At 36.9% G+C, this 20,126-nt stretch overlaps 1 protein-coding gene across 2 annotated transcripts; it reads right to left on the bottom strand.

Annotated features, from left to right (window-relative positions):
- Window positions 1-5,279: 5,279 nt before the first annotated feature.
- Window positions 5,280-19,715, bottom strand: LOC104225032 (regulator of nonsense transcripts UPF3-like). Of its 2 annotated transcripts, none has more exons than XM_009776790.2 (13): window positions 19,326-19,715; window positions 14,311-14,444; window positions 13,962-14,057; window positions 13,777-13,875; window positions 13,555-13,634; window positions 12,247-12,360; window positions 11,715-11,859; window positions 9,073-9,140; window positions 7,736-8,177; window positions 7,355-7,453; window positions 7,125-7,222; window positions 6,966-7,019; window positions 5,280-5,929 (listed from the first exon to the last, which is right to left on the bottom strand). In XM_009776790.2, exons 1-12 carry the CDS (start codon window positions 19,463-19,465, stop codon window positions 6,981-6,983), a joined length of 1,554 nt encoding a protein of 517 aa, XP_009775092.1. In that variant the 5' UTR covers window positions 19,466-19,715; the 3' UTR covers window positions 5,280-5,929; window positions 6,966-6,980. The 2 variants fall into 2 exon arrangements, with proteins under 2 accessions (XP_009775092.1, XP_009775100.1); XM_009776798.2 differs by having other exon boundaries at window positions 14,311-14,417.
- Window positions 19,716-20,126: the final 411 nt, after the last annotated feature.

Raw genomic sequence — 20,126 nt, 5'->3', positions numbered from 1 at the left:
AAAATTCCATATGTACAATATACCCTTTTTATTATGTTATGAAATCTGATTCACATTGAAGGAAAAATACAATGATAGTTAAATTCTCGACATAATTTTCAGTCGTTAAAACAAGTTCCTTTTTTTCCATTTAATGTTATCAAAATTTCGCCCTCTTTTGGAGCTACATAAAATATAAAGAACGAGTATCAATTTTTTTAAAATTATGGGAGAAAATAAACCTTTAGAAGTCAATTTTATGTTTTTTCAAGTAAAAAGATTATTGTTGTTATTATTCACTTATAAACAAGCTAGTCGTTGTATTGATTAAACTGTAAAAGTATTTGTATGCTTAACATAAAAAAAATTATAAAATTGCACTTATGAATGAAATTTTCATCAAATGCAATATAGCATAAGAACATTTTTTTTTTTGAGCATAACATTAATTCATAGTCTTTATACTAAACTGGAATTCACTGATATCACTAACTTAAATTCTTGAATTTATCTCTAACTTCATTTTGAATATGAAAATTTATGGGTAAATAGTATTTCCAATTTACAGCTTGTCTGGATGATTCTTATGTAACGATGAAAAGTGTCACTTTATGTAACAATCGATTTGGTGTGGTCGCGTCGTTATCTTATTTTTTTCTCTCATCTTGCTTTTCTATATTATTAAATAATTCTATTTTATTCCTTATCAAACCTTTTCATATAATAATTATACTTTCTACCTCACTTTTCCATTATAATATTGTAAGTTCATTCTATATGGTTGGTCTATAACATCATAAACGACGGCAAACAATATAATGTATCCAAATATTGTAAATATCAAACGATATAGTACAATATAATAGAATACAATACGATTCGGCAAAGTTGAAAGCATCAATTTGGTGGGGTGCAAACTCTGTAAATAAGAAGCAAATAGATAAGCCTATGAACTGCATGTCGAAGCGCTGGGCTAGAATTCTTGGCCCATAATACTGATGTAGCCATTTTTATTCTTCCTGGGTCACCAAATGCTGTTCATTATTTAAACCAAGACACGTCACGTGACCCCACCCTTTAAGAATTGGATTAGGACATTACATCTCACGTGCTAAGTACACGTGTCATCATTTGATTATTTTGGTCCAAGGTTCGAGGGACCACGGTTTACATTTTCAACAAGCTAAGTGCTAAGCCTGGCTAAGAACAGTCTTTCAAAGAATAGTGATTAAGGGATCGTTTCGTTCGAATACGATTTATATCGGTATGAGTTATGCCAGTACAAGTTATACTGAAATAAGTTATGCTGGAATTGTTGTTTATTCATTATTTGGTATGTTGTATTAAGAATGACAATTGCATAATTTCTAAGCAGAAAATATAAGTTATATCGGTGCTAATTACCCCACCTTCTATTTTATAAGGTATAAGTTATTCCGGTGTTAAAAGTAACACCGGGATAACTTATACCTGGTTTGCTAACCAAACAGAGTATTAAGATGGTATTAAATTTTTATATCATTCTTATATCTTCTTGTACCTCATACCAAACAACCCCAAGGGTGTCAAATAGACAGGTCGGGTCGGGTATAACGAATTATAGTAATAGACGAATCAGAATTCAAACTGACTAAAATTCGTTTGAGGCAAAATGGGTTGAACTAGGAGCTGTAGCCCAAAGTGTGATGTATTAATAATGTATCGTTATGATTCAACAATTTCTTTTAGTTAATTATAGAAAATAATGGAAATCGATAAGGCAAAAAGTAAAAGAGGATATTTCAGTGTTTTCACAAATTAAAGGAACAAAAGTTCCATTTATAAGTTAAAAACATAACAGCTAATTTGACAGTTATGAAGTAACAACAACCAAAATAAAAAATATTTTTATGATCAACAATTCATATTAGAAAAATTGACGACTTTTGTCTTTCCAGACTATGATTTAGAGAGGAAAAGAAAACATGGACCGGACCATCCCACGTTGTTGACTTTTATGTCACTTTTTAATTTCTTTTTGAGACGAAGTCCTCCGTCCAAACTTTATCCTTTTATATTTTCCAATTAAAGCTGCCCCTACACCAATCAACCTACATAATAAATAGCACACTAATAAGTTTACTTCTCGAGGTTAAATTGTCGAACACTTATTATCCGAACATTTTATTAGAAAGAAAGTGAGAAAAAATGATATAAAGAAGGCACGAGTTTGACAATTTTATAGTTGAGTGGTTAGTCCAATCGAGTCAATTTTCTTTCTTTTCAAGATCATGTAAAACAGTTTCTTTCTCTCTTTTTGTGAGTAAATAACTACTTTTTATGGTTGTCTAAAATTTGAAACCATCTCATTTGATTTGTAATATCTTCATTGATGTGTTTTAGTTTTTCAAAAAAGTTATTTCTTCCTGTCCACAATAAGTGATCAATTTGCCTTGAACACACCCATTAAGCAAATACTAAATTCTAGACAAAAATAGTTAGTGTGACTAAACTATCATTAATTAAATACTGAAGCAACGATTTAATGTGAGGAGTAACTTTTTAGGGATACGTACGTAAGCGTAATTTTGGAAAAATAACTTGAATTTTTTCTTGATTATATAAATAGATATTTATTTTGAACCAATAACAAGACAAATTAGTTACTTATTTTGGACCGGAAGGAGTACTTTTCTTTCTTTTCTACTCTTTAGATCATATAATTGGAGTAATACTTTTGACTGTTTAAAGGGCACAAAAATAGTTCATTTCTCTCCTTGTATGAGTAAATAACAACTCTTTGTATGGTTGTCTTGGTGTGTTTCCTTTTATGTGCATCATTTTACTCAAAAAAGAAAAATAAAATAAAGTAATAACACTAGTAATGTAAAAGGTGTAGGTAACCTTTATGAAACTTTTATTTAACAAAGTTGTAATGGGATGCTTTATGAGAGGGAAAGGAAATTAAAATGATAAGCAACTATAACTTAGACTGGTCCCTCTAATGAAAGTCCTATGAGGGGATGGTAACATGTCACTTGACCTACACCTATTCTCATTTGTAGGATGTAAAAATTAGGTAGATAATGCTAGTGAAGTTCTTCTTTCTTTCTTTAGACAACATTAATTAGTCCGACTAATTCAGATTTGCGTTAGGTAGACCAACTAAGAAGGTAAAGTACCCCTCTCGTATAATAAGGATTTCGACTTGAACGCTCGAGTTCTACTAAGGAAATAAAGTGGTCCTTATAAGAAGGTTCTGACTCTCAGGGCTTGAACGTGAAACTTCTTGTTAAAGGTGGAGTGTAGGGGTGGAAAACGAGCGGGTTATATCGGATATGAGTGGTCGAAAATGGGTAATGTAAAAACGGATAAATTATCTGAACCCACCCATATTTAATACGGATTAAAAACGGGTTAACCGACGGGTAATATGATCACTTTTGAGAAAATTTATTGTCTCTCAAACTTAAGGAGCCACCAATTTGAGGCTTTACAAATGTAAAAGTTAAACGGACCCATTAGTTATCTGTTGGTTATCCATTTTGTAAGTGGATAATGTAATTTGTATTCATATTTAACCCGTTTTTAAATAGTTTATTATCTAATCCATTTTTATTAATATGAGTGGATAACTGTTTTCTTTTTAATCATTTTGCCAGCTCTAAGTGGATCGTAACAATCATGCCATTGCATCTAGTGATAGTATGAAAGTTTTCATATCACAAGAAAGAATCCCAAATTATATGCATTATGATTTATGTGAGAGAAAAGTAATGGCCCTAGGCATGCGGCCAAGCAACAAGCTTTTCAACAATCATCAAAAGCAAAGAAAAAAGTGATGTTAAAAGCATACCAAATCTTGTGGTCCTAGAGGGTGACTTCTGAATCCACAATTATCAGATTGAATCCCCCATCAATTTTCTTCTTCCTATTCTGTGCGCACAACAAAACATACCAATAAATAAATAAACTACTTTCTCGGTCCCAAATAGTTGAAGTATGACTACATGAATTATTTCTATCTAGTTCACGGAACTCAGTATGGTTAGACTACTTTTGCGCCAACTATGATGAAATTCAAAACCGCACAGCAACAAGCTTCATTATTTAGAATGTGTAAAAAGCCATGTATATCTGTTAATGGTCAATGCCTCAATGGTATGAAATGATTGAACTTGACCAAATACATAAACATGCACTTAAACTTGGCTTCAGCTAGCAAGTAAACACTCTAACTTTGGGAATGCACATACATATAGACTTCAACTTGTATAGAGTTGAGCTCGTAAACACACGCATCCTACAGGTCTAATATGTGAGTTACACACGCTCCAACGTGGATTAGCGACACAATCAGAGGTTTTCAACTATTTTACACGTAGAATTGAGACAAGATACATGCTGAAGAACACATTCATATTCATTTGTATGCAAATGATACAAATCTGAAATCCTGGGATGCGAGACAAATTGGACTAGTTAAAATATTCTGCTCACGTTAAGACGTTACTGTACATAGCGGGACTTTGCTTCAGTTATAATCTTCATAGTCACATCCTATTATATTGTGTAACGATGACTGATACAACTGCCACTGCTATACCAATATACAGTATCTAAAGAAAACTTGATACATATAATAATTCTTTTATCAATAATAGTTCTTGAGTAAAACGACAAAAAATATTGGTAATCGTATATTTTCTTAAAATGAGTTTAACTAGAAACGACAAAAATGAAGATAATAATTTAGATAGCTAAAAATAAGGTTATTGCATCGCATTGCTGTGAATTAACAATGGATCATTGAATCAGGAAAAATCTGACTAGACCTTGAAGCTTCGACTCAACAACTTATCATTGGAGCAAGGGACACTTGAACCTTCACGTATTGTTCCGCACTTCCATCTAAAAAATTGCGTCACTGTCTTTAGCAGCTTACATATTTATTTTATTTTTAAATACATCCGTTGATATATTATGACAACCATTGACATTTTATTTAATGTATCCAAACACGAGAAAGCCACTCACGTTGCCGTAAGAATCCATTTTCTCCCTGAATCTCGGCAGAGGATTATGGGTGTCTCTTGTCAGGAAAGAAAGTTACATCTGCAACCGTACAATAAAAAAAAGCAGCCCAATGCACTAAGATCTCGCTATATGCGGGATCCGGGGAAGAGCCGGACCACAAGGGTCTATTGTACGCAGCCGTATCCTGCATTTTTGCAAGAGATTCGCATGACAACAACTTTACCAGTTACGCCAAGGCTCCCCTTGGTACAATATAATTGCTAAATATAAAAATTGCACTATAGTTTATAGGAACATCACTTTTTTTCATTTCGGCAAAACATCCCTTAGACTAGCAACCCCTTCCATACACAAAAACAAGTGACTACGAATCTACCTCTTCAACCTTTGCCATTACGGCCATGCTTAGACAACTTTAACAAGCTTCAACGACGATTGCAGCAACCCCAAGCTGCTTCTTTGACAATCTCCAATCAGTCAAGCCTAGAACTAATATGGGGCTATGAACATATGTATGTGATTATGGGCGCACTTCCACACAACACCATGTTTGTATTTACAGTTCAACATAGGAAACCTTCCATCTATAGAATTATATTATTTGATAATCAGCCGAATCAATCACAGGAACAAGGATACCCACATCACCGATGAAGAGACTAAATATGCACCAGCTGAAAATTGTGGTGTATATATCACTGATACGACTTTCTTTCCCCTTGCCCATATTCCAGTCATCTTCAATTCAGTCAGATCAAAGACTAGTTTAGCAGTATATACCAGTTTCTAAACCACCTTGGAGAGTCAACAATTTCATTAAGGCCTTCAAATCCTTATCTTTGCTCCAGGAACCTTGCTCAGACGTGATGTGTCTAGTAAAGAGAGCTCCAGCCACTAGCCATGAATACCTGATATGGCAAAACCAGGCTTTTTGCTGCAGAAAAAACCAGATAAACTGAAGGCTCAACCTTTGAATCAATAATGGTAGATTGGACTCACCCAAAAGAAATACACCATGTGTTTACCACCTTAGCACTTTTAGGCATAACCAAACTAATAGCATGTTTGGCCAAGCGGGAGAAATCAGCTTATTTTGAGAAGTGCTTTTGAAAAAAGTACTTTTGGAGAGAATCAGTTTGTGTTTGGCTAATCAGTCTGAAAAGCACTTTTGAGAAATAATTTGTGTTTGGCCAAGCTTTTTAGAAAGTGCTTTTAAGTGTCAAATTACGAATAAGGACATGAATAGATTTACTTAATAATTAATATTATAAGTAAATAAATAATATCAAAATTTTGTTATTACATGCAATAATTAAAAAAATTCATTTTATTTAAGTAAAATATGAAAATAAAATTAAAAAGTACTTAATTCTTTTAATATAAGTTAAATATATTAAAATTCCTTCAACAAATATAAAAGCATTCACCCCTAAAGACACTATATATTAGAAAGTTTCCTAAAAATAAGAAGAAATATTTATAAATTAATATCCTAAGTATTAGGTTTAATGGTTATTTTGGTATATACTATATTTTGTTAAGGGTATTTTAGGTAAGAAGAAAAATCAAAACTGCTTCTGCTTCTGCTTTTGGAAAGAAGCTACTTTTTTTACTTTTTTCTGCTTCTCTGAAACTGCTTCTGCTTCTTCCCAAAGGCACTTTTTTCCCAAATAAGCTTGGCCAAACACCTCAAATTAGGAAAAAAAGTGCTTTTTGGGAAAAAAACACTTTTTTGTCTTGAGAAGCTTGGCCAAACAGGCTATAAGTTGACAATAAAGAATATCTCGTGCCACTCCTACATTTAAATGAATGAGTGCTGTGGCAATTGTAGTGCTTCAATGCCGTTCATTTATTCATCTATTAAGCATTTCTTTTGGATAGGTATTTTCATCTATCAAGCCTTTTGTCCAATACCACTAAAATGAAAAGAACTTGGACAACAGAAATGAACAGCCAACTTTGAAGCTCACCATTAATGACAAAACTTAAGTACCAGAACTTGACTTTTGGACCCACACTTGTTTCTGCATGAACATCATATAGTCCATGTGAGCAAATCAGTAAAAACACACAGTGAAAACACATCCGCCTACACTAAAATATGAAACATTGTAATAAACAAAGCACACCTCATGGGTACCATAGTTAGAAGGACCTCCCCTTCTCAAGGGTTTTCCTTCCCCTACTGAAATGCCATCATCCCTCATACCACGACGTTTATAAGTACCTAGATACATCATAAAATATTAAACGTAATCAAACATGTCCCCGTGATGAAAAGAGGGAAGAAAATATTGAGCACAATACTTCACGTGTAGCAAAGTATCAAAAAGTTTCATGACCCATAAACAAAACTAACCATTGTCAAAAGAAGAATGAGAATTACGCCCGCTTCCCATGGGTCTGAACTCCCCACCACGAACATTTGGCAGATCATTTTTGGTTTCACCCTGAGTTCCTAAAGAAGAAGAAAAAAATTAGAAGGATTTTCCCCCCCAAAAAAGGGGAAGATTTCAGGGAAAAGAAAACCGAGTAAACCCTAATCCTTAACAAACATTAAAACATGTAAATTAAAATAAAGAGATGTAAGAAAATGATGAATATACTCTCTTTCTTTAAAAGAAATGAGAGACAAAAAAACAAAAGGCAGAATAGTCTTCTGTCAACCAAAATAATTAGAAAATCTAGCATCTGGCAAAAGGTCAAGAACACCAAACATGAGTGATACTAGTGAACAAACCTTCAAGAGAATCCAGCACTTCAGAAGATTGAGAGGTAGATGAAGACATGGATTCATCACTAGCATGCAACCTATCAGAACGACGAAGAGGAGTCCAAACACCACGATCAGGCCTATCCCTAATCCTAGAGCGTCTTTCCTGCTTTTCAGTGTGGACAACACGCAAATCAGTTCCAACAACCTTATCCTCATTAACTCCGTTAATTTCTTTCTGAAACAACTGCACGCTTGGTGGCCTAGGAGGCTTTTTGTCCTTATCCTGGCTGTGCTGTTCTTGTTGGGATGCAGAAAGAGCCTGATTTTGATGAGCATCCTCGAGAAGAATACTTCTAATGATCTTTCCACTTGCCTCACGGCGCTGGTTCTGTTGCGGAGCAGATGATGTTATTGTATTCTTGACAATAGGTGCCGCATTGCCCTGAATCACTGAACCACTAGAAACCTATGAAGGAAAGAAAAGACTAATAAGTTCGAAGTTGCAGAAAATCTAAACTGAAATTAATTTCCCAGGAGACATTTCTCGGGATGAACCAAATCGTTCTTATTGATATACATAAGTTGGTTTTATACATTACATATCAATTAAAACAAGTCAACTATCTAAACAACAAGGGATTTCCTCCTCATCAGAGAAACAAATGAAATTAACAGAACTTTTGACCTTTAGCAGTGATCACTCAATAGTACAACAACATACCCAGTGTAATCCCGCATGGTGGGGTTTGGGTAACCACTCAATAGTAATAATATTAGCACAAAGTTTCAAGACATAAACTTTTTTTTTTTTTGGGGGGGGGGGGGGGGACTATGTATTAAGAGGAAGGAACTATCTTCATGGGATTCCGTTCACATCTGGAACGTCAAACTACTTCAAGGCCACCTTTTCTTTGTCAAGGTGAGCCAGATCGCTTTGCCACGTGCATTACAGCATTAAGTTCTTACAATTTTGTCGAACAGATCAGTGTTTTTTAATTACAAATGAAAGCCTTACTTTGCTTAGAAGTAAATAACATTGCAGATTAGATCACCTCGAAAGGTTTGATGGACCAATCCATATGCACAGAAGCATTTCCACCGATTCTGTGAACATATCGGTCAGGAAGTTTTGGGATAAAGAGTATGAGGGATGATCGCCTAGTTGACTAAAAGAGATTAGCAACAGTTATTTTTAAAATAAGCATGCTCTAACAACTAGGCGTCTCTCACTTCCAGAGCTTATGAAAGGAAATGGAGTTCCCCCAACCTAAGGCACAAGGGAGCTAATTTCATTTTCAGTGTGCAAACACCCAAACCCCCCCCCCCCCTCCCAAAAAAAATAGAGCTAAAGTAAAACTTACATTAGGAATTTCTTTTTCCTTTCCCTTCAAGAGCAGGATTTTCTTCTTCCCAGCATCAGCAGCTCCACCTGGAACAAATTCAGAAGACCTTAAACATTGATGAATAAGTAATGAATGTCAAGAATGGGAAGAGAAAGGAGATCAACAATCCAAATTTTTTAACCCTTACTAAGCAGAGCACCATAAAAAGACCATGTTTTATGCTCCATGATTCAGTTCAATCAAAAGATACAAGTCCTCAGCTAGATAGACAATCTTCAGAGACAGACTGATTGCAATATCATAGATAAAAATGGCATAAGAGGCATAGAGAGGATTCGAGGACAAGATATCACTCAGACCCCCACAGAATTGAAAAATCATGCGTAATAACTTGGTAATTCAATTTAACCAAAAGCTAGTCATCCCTTAGACAATTTTCAGAGCATAGATGCTGATTGATTAATATCATAATTTTTTTTTATACGATATGATTAATATCATAAATTTTAAAAATGTTAAAGACCGTTATCGTTCATAAGTTTAATAAGATTAAAGAATATATCATAAACAAGAAAACCAATCCTTATGAGGGAGGAACGTTTCATGTTTCAAGTTACCGTTTGACACAACTAAACAGCTTGAAGGGAATAGTCTCTCATTCCTAGTATCTTTTTGGTGCACCCATGAAGTTCCAGTTTGTATAAAAGATCAGGTATTGTTTGTAGGGAATCATTTTTGTATACTGCTTGTATTCATGAGATTACTCCATATTAATGGAAGTATTTACCTTATCAAAAAAAAAAAAAAAGTAATCAGCTTTTTTTTAAAAGCTACAACAACAATATACCCAGGTGGGGTCTGGGGAGAGTAGTGTGTATGCAGACCTTACCCCTACCTTTTTTATTTTAAAAGCTAAAAAATAAAAAAATAAAAATAAAAGTAAGCAGCTTGAAGGTCTAGATTAAGAACCCATGCCCCCTTACTAAGCCAAAAGGCATCTAGATATCTCCTCTGCTTTGGCTATGCGTTGAAGCTCTGCTCTCAGGTTCACCATTTGACTGGCCTCGGTAAGCTCAGTTGCCGTCCTTCTGTGGCTTGTTCTAGTATCATGAGCTCGTCCAAAGCCCCGAACTTTCTAGTCTCCACCCTTCCAAACTCCTCCTTGTTCCAAGTGGTGATATCCTTTTTAAGGCTTTTCAGCTTTTGCATAAGGATAAAATCTGAACTACCAGTGAATGTGTAACTGTGCCAGTGTTATCAAAGGCGAAAAGCGCAAAAAGCTCTAAGGTCCGTTGAGCTTTAAGTGCAAAGCGCAAATAAAGTGTGGGCTTTAATAAAAAAAGGCGCAACTGGAGAAAAAGTAAAAATATGTATATGTAGTCCAAAACTAATAATTATAAGCATGAATAACAAATATATGGACAAAGAAATTAAAAAAAAAAATACGATAAAGTGAAATATCAATTGTTTAATGTCGTCTTTTCATAATTCCACTCATCGACAAGGAATAGTATACCTTAGAGCCTTGATGCGATACTAAAGCGCCCATAAAGCGAGGCGAAGCGCTCAACATCTTTTGAGCCTCGCTTCAGGGCTTAAGCGCGCTTTAAGCGCGCCTTTGACAACACAGAACTGTGCCACCAGGTCTTTAGTTTGTCTAGGAAATCCATCCAACTGTAACCACATACTCTCAAACTTGAAGTAGGAAGGAATTGCATCCCAAACCCCACATTCCAATAGGATTGGCCTATGATTGGAGATCACCTTTGGCATTGAAATATGCGTCACAGCTCTGAAAGTTTCCTTCCATTCTTGTGAGATGAGGAACCTTTCAAGCCTTGATGCCTGCAAGCTGTTTTCACCTCTCAACCAAGTGTATTGTACCCCTTGGAGGGGAAGATCAATGACATCTAGGTCCTGGATGATGTCTGAGAATGTCTTCATTGCCTTTGATCTTCTGTTGCCATTGAACCTTCCACTCTCAAATCTGCAAACATTGAAATCACCTCCCAAAACCCATTGACCTTCCCACAATCCCCTTACTCCTACAATTTCACTCCAGATCAATCCCCTTAGCCAACGAGATGTTCAAAAGATACACTTATAACCAAGTAAAGGTGTCTATCTGGTCATTAGCGTTGTTAAAATGTCTATCTGATCGTTGTGGACAACTTAAAGGGGCTATTTATGTATTTCGCCATAGTGAAATAACATTATGCAGGTGTTATCTTGTGAAAGGAGACCACAAGTTTAGAGCTTTTGTCTTTTTTGATGTAATGTTATTATCCATTATACAGATGATAAGATGATTTTGTTAGTTTCCTGCTTAAGGTGACTAAGATTTTGCTGTACCATTGTATACACCCAGCGCTCTCATGCTGCAGTGGTACGTAAAATATATCTTTATTTGTCAGAAAATTCCAAAACCACGTCAATTTGTGCTTATGATAGTTCCTTGCTTCTAAAAATAGCATGTATAAAAGGGCAGATACCAATGCCTCATTGGAGAGGCCGGCTCCAAAATCGAAGCCTGGTCACCTGTAGAAATGCAGAGTGCTCTCATTGCTCCAAGGGCCACTTTCATGTGGTGGTAATGGAGAAAGCAAGCACGGCAAACATGTGATTACAACTAACAACTAAAGTGTAAGCATACTGCATACCAGTTTCCTCTTCAACTGCATCAGCCCCAGATCCAGGAGCAGAGGTACCAGACTTCTCAGCCTGCTGCTGACCATCACGATTTGGAACTAAAACATGTCTTTTGTCTTTGCCACTCCCAGCCTTAGAACTATCTCGAAGAACATACTGTATGATCAAACAGTTCCATAAGTGATGGAAGATAAAGCATCACAAACCACATATCCATCAAAAGAAATATCCTCCAAAGCAGAAGCTACTTGTCCACATCATATTTGAAAATATAAAAACAAACATGCATGCACAAACTTTATTACCGCGAACAAGAGCTCGATAAGAAAAATATCCTCAATCAATTATTAGAGAACAGGAAATCAACAGCAAAAAACTGAAGCAGAAGTAAAAGCAGGTACATCAATATTTTCACAAGCACATAGATCACAGATGTTGCAAACTGAGAGAAGATCAAATGCAGAGCTATTTGCATGAAATAGATAGATCTAATACCAAGAGTACCAATTGCCAAGAAGTTGGATTGGAAGACGACACCCTTACCATGGTTGTAGAAACCCTTCTCTTTTCAGAGCCTTGTTTAAATGCACTTGAGCTAGGACTTCCTGAGGATGTGCCGTCCACTCTTCTGGTCGGTCTCCCATTAGATAGAGATTTCTGTCAAAGACCAAGGATTAAAAGTTAGTACGGATCTTTAAACTTGGGAGGAAGATGCACCAAATCATGAGCGGTACCATCATCATTTTTATTAAACGGAATTGAGTGTGTACACCCGTGAGAAGTGTAGACAATGTAATAAATGGTTAATGGAAAAGCTCATTGTCAACAGATTCAGCCTGCTCGCAGAAATCCTGGAGCTGTTTACCATTAATGGTCCAAAGAAATTAATCGAGGCCACTTAGGTCACAAATTTTCTGTATTTAGTCCAGTTACGCGTCATATTTTTGTCCCTAAATCACTCATATAACACTTTAACGCATATCTAGGAAGCATATATAATAAACTCTTCAATATTGGCCTTTTGATCTGCTTAGATCTATAAATGTCTATATGAAGTACAAAATGGAAGACTGACCCAGCAACTTCAGAAGAAAAGGACCTAACCTTCAAATAACTATTTGATGCATATCAAGGGTCCCAGAAGATATTTTCCCCACTACAGTAATTTGCTCATCATTTTACCATCCTTTCACATTATTTATGCTCAAAACTTATGCTGCTAGTGACCCCTTTTCTTTTCTTTTTTTAATTTATTAATGAGCTAAAAAATGGATTCACAGGCAGTATATGTTTTTAGACTGAATTAAAACCACTGTGATGGTGTGAACAGATGGTAAATTGCTTCTGACACGAACATAGCGTCGATTTACATGAATATACTGATCCTAGCTAAGAAATTGAGAGGAGATCATATATAAGGGTGACATTCATGCGTGTCTCCAAGAAAGTAATCAGCCTCCGACAGCATAGGATATTAAATTGCAAGCTTCTTAGATTGTCTTGGAGCACTGACCATGATTGAAGCCAAAATATCGAATGAAATAGAAGGTTGACATTACAATAATTCATTGCAGAATGATGAAATGTATTTTCTGCTCTTCAGACGAAAAACAGAAGTACTTTAATGCCACACAAGACCCATTTATTTTCCCTAACCTCTTTCTCTCTAAGGGAAGGGGGGAAAGCATTCGTGTACCAAATAACCACAGTGCCAGAAGACTCCCCAAGGCAGGCTCAGGGGAAGGTGAATGTACCAAGAGAGGGGGAGAGAGAAAGAGACCGCGAAATACTTCTCTATTTGGAAGAATGAAAATCTAACAGGTTAAAATTTAATAACAGGAGAACTCCTACCCGAGCTCCACTCTTGGCAGCTCTTTTCTGACGTATGTAGTCCATCAAAGGAGTAACTATAGGAGCATTCTTTGCAGAACCTAAAAACCAACGCAAAAGTGAAACTTAATTTCAGTGCACTCCACCACCATAGTTTGCTCTCCACAATCTCTCATTTTATAGATTAAATATCAGTTTGATGCGGGAGGAAAGCATCAACATTCTGGAAATAGTCTAACTAACCAGCTCGTTCAGCTTCCTTTCTTTCCAATTGTATTTCTGCACTCGGAAGATTCTCAATAGGCTTTGCAATAAATTCAAGGAACTCCAGATATTCAGGATCTACAAGTGCATCAATAAACTTAACTGTGACTGCAGACTAGATGGAGATAGCTAGGTCAGATGTAATCTGCACATTAATTTAGTACCTTTCAAGATGGTTCCTTCGCGGCCATCCTTCTTGGACCAGCGTTTTGGAGCACGCTGTGAAGGAGCATACTCAACAATAGTTTTGAACTGAGTGCCTAGAATAGACACACATGAAAGCAAGAAACAAATTGGCTAATAAAAGACCAAATAATTCTAGACAGAGAACTATCAGGAACTAGATAACACAAGGGATCAACATTTTCTTTACATAGTTACAGTTAACAGGACCAAAAAACTTTAATCTGTCGCGAATGTTGAAATGAATTTCAAACAATTTTAAATATCATCTGGAAGGAGGAATACCCAATTAAGCCCAACTAAGCTCTTGTAACTGTTCTTGAGCTTTACCTTTCTCATTTACAAAAACGTGTCCATCAAAGAACTCGGCAAACTCGATAACATCTTCTGGCCTCTTAAAGTCAACATAGGCTCTTGAATAAGTTTGATGCTTCTGGCTGCAGGAGAAAATTTGAGGTGAAGGCCTGAAGGGATTCAAGGGAACTATAAGAGACACTGACATTGAGGGAAAAAGGAGTGCACTTTCGCAATCTAAAGCATACCAAGTTAATATTGTGTACATAACATGCTGGCACAATTATCTGCTCTTAATTGCGACAGAGCTGATAATCCTACTCCAACAGTGTAAATAAATAAATAAATGGACATAAAGATATAAAAAACGAAATCCATCTAGAACATTGATCCAACTGAAAGACAAACCACGAAAAGCATCCATATAACAATATATGTAACTATGTACGTAAGTTATACACTGAAATACAAGTCCGACACTAGCTAACCTGTCAAAGGAAAATGACAGAATTTATTCAAACCATTACTATTGATCTATAAAAGGATAATCTTGAAAAATTACAGGAATGTATATAATCCACACATTGACTAGATGTAAATATGATAAATTCTTTCGTAACAAGTGCTTCTCAGATGTCTTGTGTGCATCTATAATGGCTTATGATAGAGAAGCTATGAGGAATTTACCCATCCAAAACATGTTTAAACACTCAATACAGGGTGATCTTCGAGACTCACTACTTATTGGGGGGGGGGAGATGGTATCCAAGACTCATTAATCCGTTGTCAATAGCCTTGTAATAGACTAAATAAAATGTCCTCTGGGACAAACTTTACCATGTTAAGAACTTAAATAGTCCACAGCAGAGGATATTTTTTTTGATGAGGTAAATTGTATTAATCAAAAGGGAGAGAGCTCCCGTATACAGGAAGTATACCAAAGAGTAGAGAATTTACATGATTCTCTACAAAGGACGCTCAATCTTCTATACAAGTAGAGGCTATATGAGTGCACCAAAAAGCAATCAAAGATAAAAAGACTATTCTTAAGATGTGAAAAAGGAGACCCAATCCCCTCAAAAGCTCTCCTATTTCTCTCCCCCAAACTATCCACATGAGAGCTAACGGGGCGAACTTCCACGCCTTTTACTTTCTTCTTCTACGGAAACCGGCTCAGCTATATAACATTTCCTTTACAGTGCTTGGCATCACCCATTAAGCACCAAAAAGATTCAGGATTGCCCTCCACAAAGCCGAGGACACAGGACAATGCAACAAAAGATGATCAACTTCTTCCCCTGAGCTTTTACACATGTAGCACCAACAAACAAGTGTAATTCCTCTCTTTCGCAGATTTTCAGCAGTCAAAATCACTCCCCACGCCGCTAGCTATGCAAAAAAGCACACCTTCGTGGGCGCCTTAGGAATCCAGATCGAGGAGTATGGAAATGTGGCCTCCTCTCTCACCAACATACTCTGGTAAAAGGACTTTACGATAAACAAACCACCGCCACGCAAACCCCATCTCTAAGAATCACAAGATGGCTGGGGCCTGTCTTGCCCATATAGCAGTGTCAACAAATCTTGGAGCTCCGCAATCTCCCAATCTTGCATGTTCCTTCTAAATGAGAGGTCCCATACTACCCCCCCCCCGTTCATGTTCCTTACAAATTTGTTGGACCATCAATTCCTTCTGGTTTGAAACTCTGAAGACGTGGGGAAGGAGACCCTCAGAATATCCTCTCCACACCACATATGATTTCAAAAGCTGATTCTCCTTCTATCTCCCACCCTGTAAGAGATGTTGTCACCGAAGGCTTCCCAATTCTTCATGATGCTCCTCCACATGCCACACCCGAAAGGTGTTGTGATTGCCTTGGTCCTCCAACCCCCTCCCATGGAATCGTACTTTTCTACTATGACCTCCCTCCAAAGAGCATGCTCTTTTACCCTGAATCTCCACAGCCACTTCCCCAACAAAGCTCTGTTGAGTACCCTAAGATCTTTTACTCCAAGTCCACCCCACTTCTTTGGGGAAGTAACTGTGTGCCAATTCACCAGATGAAACTATCTAGCCCCATCCGCCGTATCCCAAAGAAAATTTCTTTGAAGCCGCTCCAGTTTTTCTGTGATGCTCACGGGAGCTTGCAACAAGGACAAGTAATAGGTGGGCATACTCGATAAAGTACTTTTAATAAGCACTTCCGTACCACCTTTTGACAAGTACCATTTAAGCCAGCCTGCTAATCTTTTTTCAACCCTTTCGATCACTGGATTCCAAACCGTAGTATCCTTATGCGAAGCACCCAATGGGAGACCCAGGTAAGTAGTGGGGAGGGAGACCACCTTACATCTGAGAACATAAGACAGAGCATCAACGTTAGCAACCTCACCCACCGGAAAAATCTCACACTTGCCAAGGTTGATTTTGAGTCTTGATACTATCTGAAACCACTGCAAGACCTGCTTCAGGTAGGTCAACTGATCCATATCGGCATCATAGAAAACCAGGGTGTCATCCGCAAAGAGCAAATGAGAGATTCTTCGGGCACTGAGCACCCCGATCGGAGCTAAGAATCCTCTCAAGAAGCCACCGCCCGCTGCACAATCCATCATTTTACTCAGAGCATCCATCACTAGAATGAATAGCATGGGGAATAGGGGGTCACCTTGCCTGAGGCCCCTGGAGCTGTCAAAGAAACCACACGGGCTACCATATTCTCTATCCTGAGGAAATGCAGAACTTGATCCATCCCCTCCATCTTGCCCCAAACCCCATCCGCATCATAATGAAATCCAGGAACTCCCAATTGACATGATCGAAAGCCTTCTCAAGGTCCAACTTGCATAGTAACCCGGGTTCTCTATTTTTCCTTCTAGAGTATACAAGTTCATTTGCCACCAAAGCAGTATCCAGGATTTGCCTACCTTTCACAAATGCATTCTGGGAGGACGAAACAGACACGTCAAGAACCTTCTTGAGTCTGTTGGAAAGCACTTTAGAAATAATTTAAATGCCCCCCACGAGACTAATGGGCTTGTAGTCTCTGATACAAGATGCACCATCTTTCTTAGGTACAATAGTAATAAAAGAAGCATTGATACTTCTCTCAAAAACACCATTCACATGGAAGTATTCAATGGCTTCCATCAACTCCCCTTGATGGTGTCCCAACAGAGCTCGAAAAAGGCCAAGGAGAAACTATCGGGCTCGGGGGCCTTATCACCAGCACAACTCGACACAGCCTCGTGCACCTCCTCCTCCTCGAAAGCCCTTTCTAGCCACTCACTGTCTCCCTCCCCTATGTGGTTGAACTCTATTCTCCCCAAAGTCGGCCTCCAACTAACTTCCTCTTTGTATAAGTCTCATAAAACCCTACTATCGCCTCTTTTACCTCCTCCTCTCCCTCAATCCTCACCCCATCCACAACTAAGGACTCTATGGAATATACATCTGCGCATCCACTTATATTAACCAAAGGCAGTTGACCCTTTAGCACAAGTAGCTATTTAATCGGTTATCAAAAAACAAGTGGCTATATAATCAAGTTCAGCATTCTCTTCCGAACAGCACCTCGTCAGTTTTTATTTGTAAGTCAAGGCAATAAAGGTGATCACCCTTTTCTGATAAAACATTCAACCCCCTCTTTCAGACAAATTTGAAAAAAGGCATACCATTCAGAAGAAAGTGAGAGAGTAAGGACAAAATCACAAATTTAAAACTCCTTCTTACAGATGCACATTATCTTTGAAACAGCACCACACTAGAAAGTATTTCTGACTAAAGTCTAACAAGTTAAGGCAGTAAAGATGATCACCAAATTCCGCAAGACATATACTGCAAAACCATTTAACTACCTATAAATTCAAAAAAAAGATATACTATACAACAACAAAAATTCCAACTAACAACGGCTACAATAAATGAGAGAGCAAAGACAAAACCATAAATTTCAGTTAGTTTTCTTGATAAGGATCTGATGAATTAATTGCCAGAAAACCTGGATCTCCACGTATCCTAAGAAAACAAAATAAGGAAAGAACAGACTGGATAAACGATAATGCTTTAAATCAGATTCAGCGTTGATGCTGAAAATCCCTCTCATAGAGGTAGCAATCTAGTTCACGAATTTCTTCAAAATGCAGCATACCGTCATTATTTTTAACGAAAAATTATATACAAGTCAAGGCAATAAAGGCTACCACCTTATCCGGATAAACTATTGTAGTCGCTCATACTAAATTCGCAAAAAAATGCTACCAACCAAAAGAGATCACCAAATAAAAAGGAACATTAAAGAAGGGAGAGCAAGGACAAAATTATAGGTACAGATAAATCAACTGCTAGAAGCCCCTGGTCCCTATCAAAAGAGAACAAGCTACGAAAGAACGAAGCAGACAAACTACACCGACAACGATCTCATTTGCAACCGTGCTCTTTTCATGCAAGTAAAGGAGAAGATATTTACTGCGCTAGTTATGCTTTTGTTCTTATCTTTATGGGGTATTCATCTTCCCAAACACGCCCACCTTTTAACAGAATATATCATACTAGTGTGACCATTCCCCAAAAAGTTTCTGCCAAAACCTCATCTGTCTCACACATACACACAGGACAGCGACCCAAAATAAAAAACAAATAACCAATCAATCAGTGACACCGCTGATCCCCTATCCTAAACGAACACTAAGGACAGAGAGGAATTATAAATGATTTTAAGGATAAAAACTTATCTTTATCTTTTCTTAAAATATGCTTACATAACATGAATTATTGGTGTACAGAAACTTTTGCACATTGGCGCCTCCTTGATGCTGTATTTTAGTCAATAATATCCAATTTTATGTATCCCAAAAAACTTAATGAACAATCATAAGTACACAGAACCCAATCGAACTATCAAAATTCTAAGTGAACAATACTTACTTCAAAATCTCAATCCTAATCAATCACAATACTATGCATATGTAAATGGATGGAGTATAACTACTAAAGCCAGGAAACATACTTAAAATCTAATGTTTTAACTACAAAAACTCGAAACCCTAACCTGGACTTGCCAGGACGAAAAGAGAACCAGTTATAGCGACCAGTGAATCGGGAAACAACTTGCTCAACAAGCATAGACTGAGAAATTGTAGGCGGCAAGTGCCGCAGCACTACTTTTGTTCGATCTAACGGTCCTTTCATGCGAATAACACTTTTTTCCTTTGATCTTTCCGTAGAAACTTTACACCAAATTTACCGGAAAAATATATCAGAAATCACATCTTCCCTTACAGCTTCAACAACATCGATCGACGAAATTTTCGTGCCCTAGTTTTCCAATTCCGTGATGAATGTCCATGCATGAGAAAACTAGAAAGAGAAAGTCTAATGTTGGAGGAATTTAGAGAGAAAAAAAAGAAACGAGAGGAGAGAATGATGTTAACAGAGTGACGAAAGAGGATTCCGGGAAGGAGTCACTGTATTTATATAGTATACTTTTACCGAGATACGAATACTCGATGTCAAAAAGGCCTTTTTTCTTCAAACTCTTTTTCGGCTCTTCTAAGAGATTTTTTTTTAAAAGATAGAAATAACTTTTACATTTTTTAAAACTATATATGTTTGCTGTTTTAAACAAAAAAAAAAAAGTTTGAAGATATAGAGAATCGAGTATAAAGAGGTTTTTAATTACGAAGAAAGATTCACTAGAGAGTATTGAGAATGATACAAGGTGTGGACGTGCCATAATAAAAGTAAATATCTCAAAACTACAAAGTGCAATTTAAGTTTGTATTAGAGAAACATACAAATTTATGAAAAGCAACGAAATTATGATGCATTGCAACTATAAATAAAGTAGCAT

Source organism: Nicotiana sylvestris, chromosome 1, assembly GCF_000393655.2.
Source record: "Nicotiana sylvestris chromosome 1, ASM39365v2, whole genome shotgun sequence".
NCBI classification, from domain to species: Eukaryota; Viridiplantae; Streptophyta; class Magnoliopsida; order Solanales; family Solanaceae; genus Nicotiana; species Nicotiana sylvestris.
Note: the sequence above shows the minus strand (reverse complement) of the source record. Positions and strands in the feature narration are given on the sequence as shown.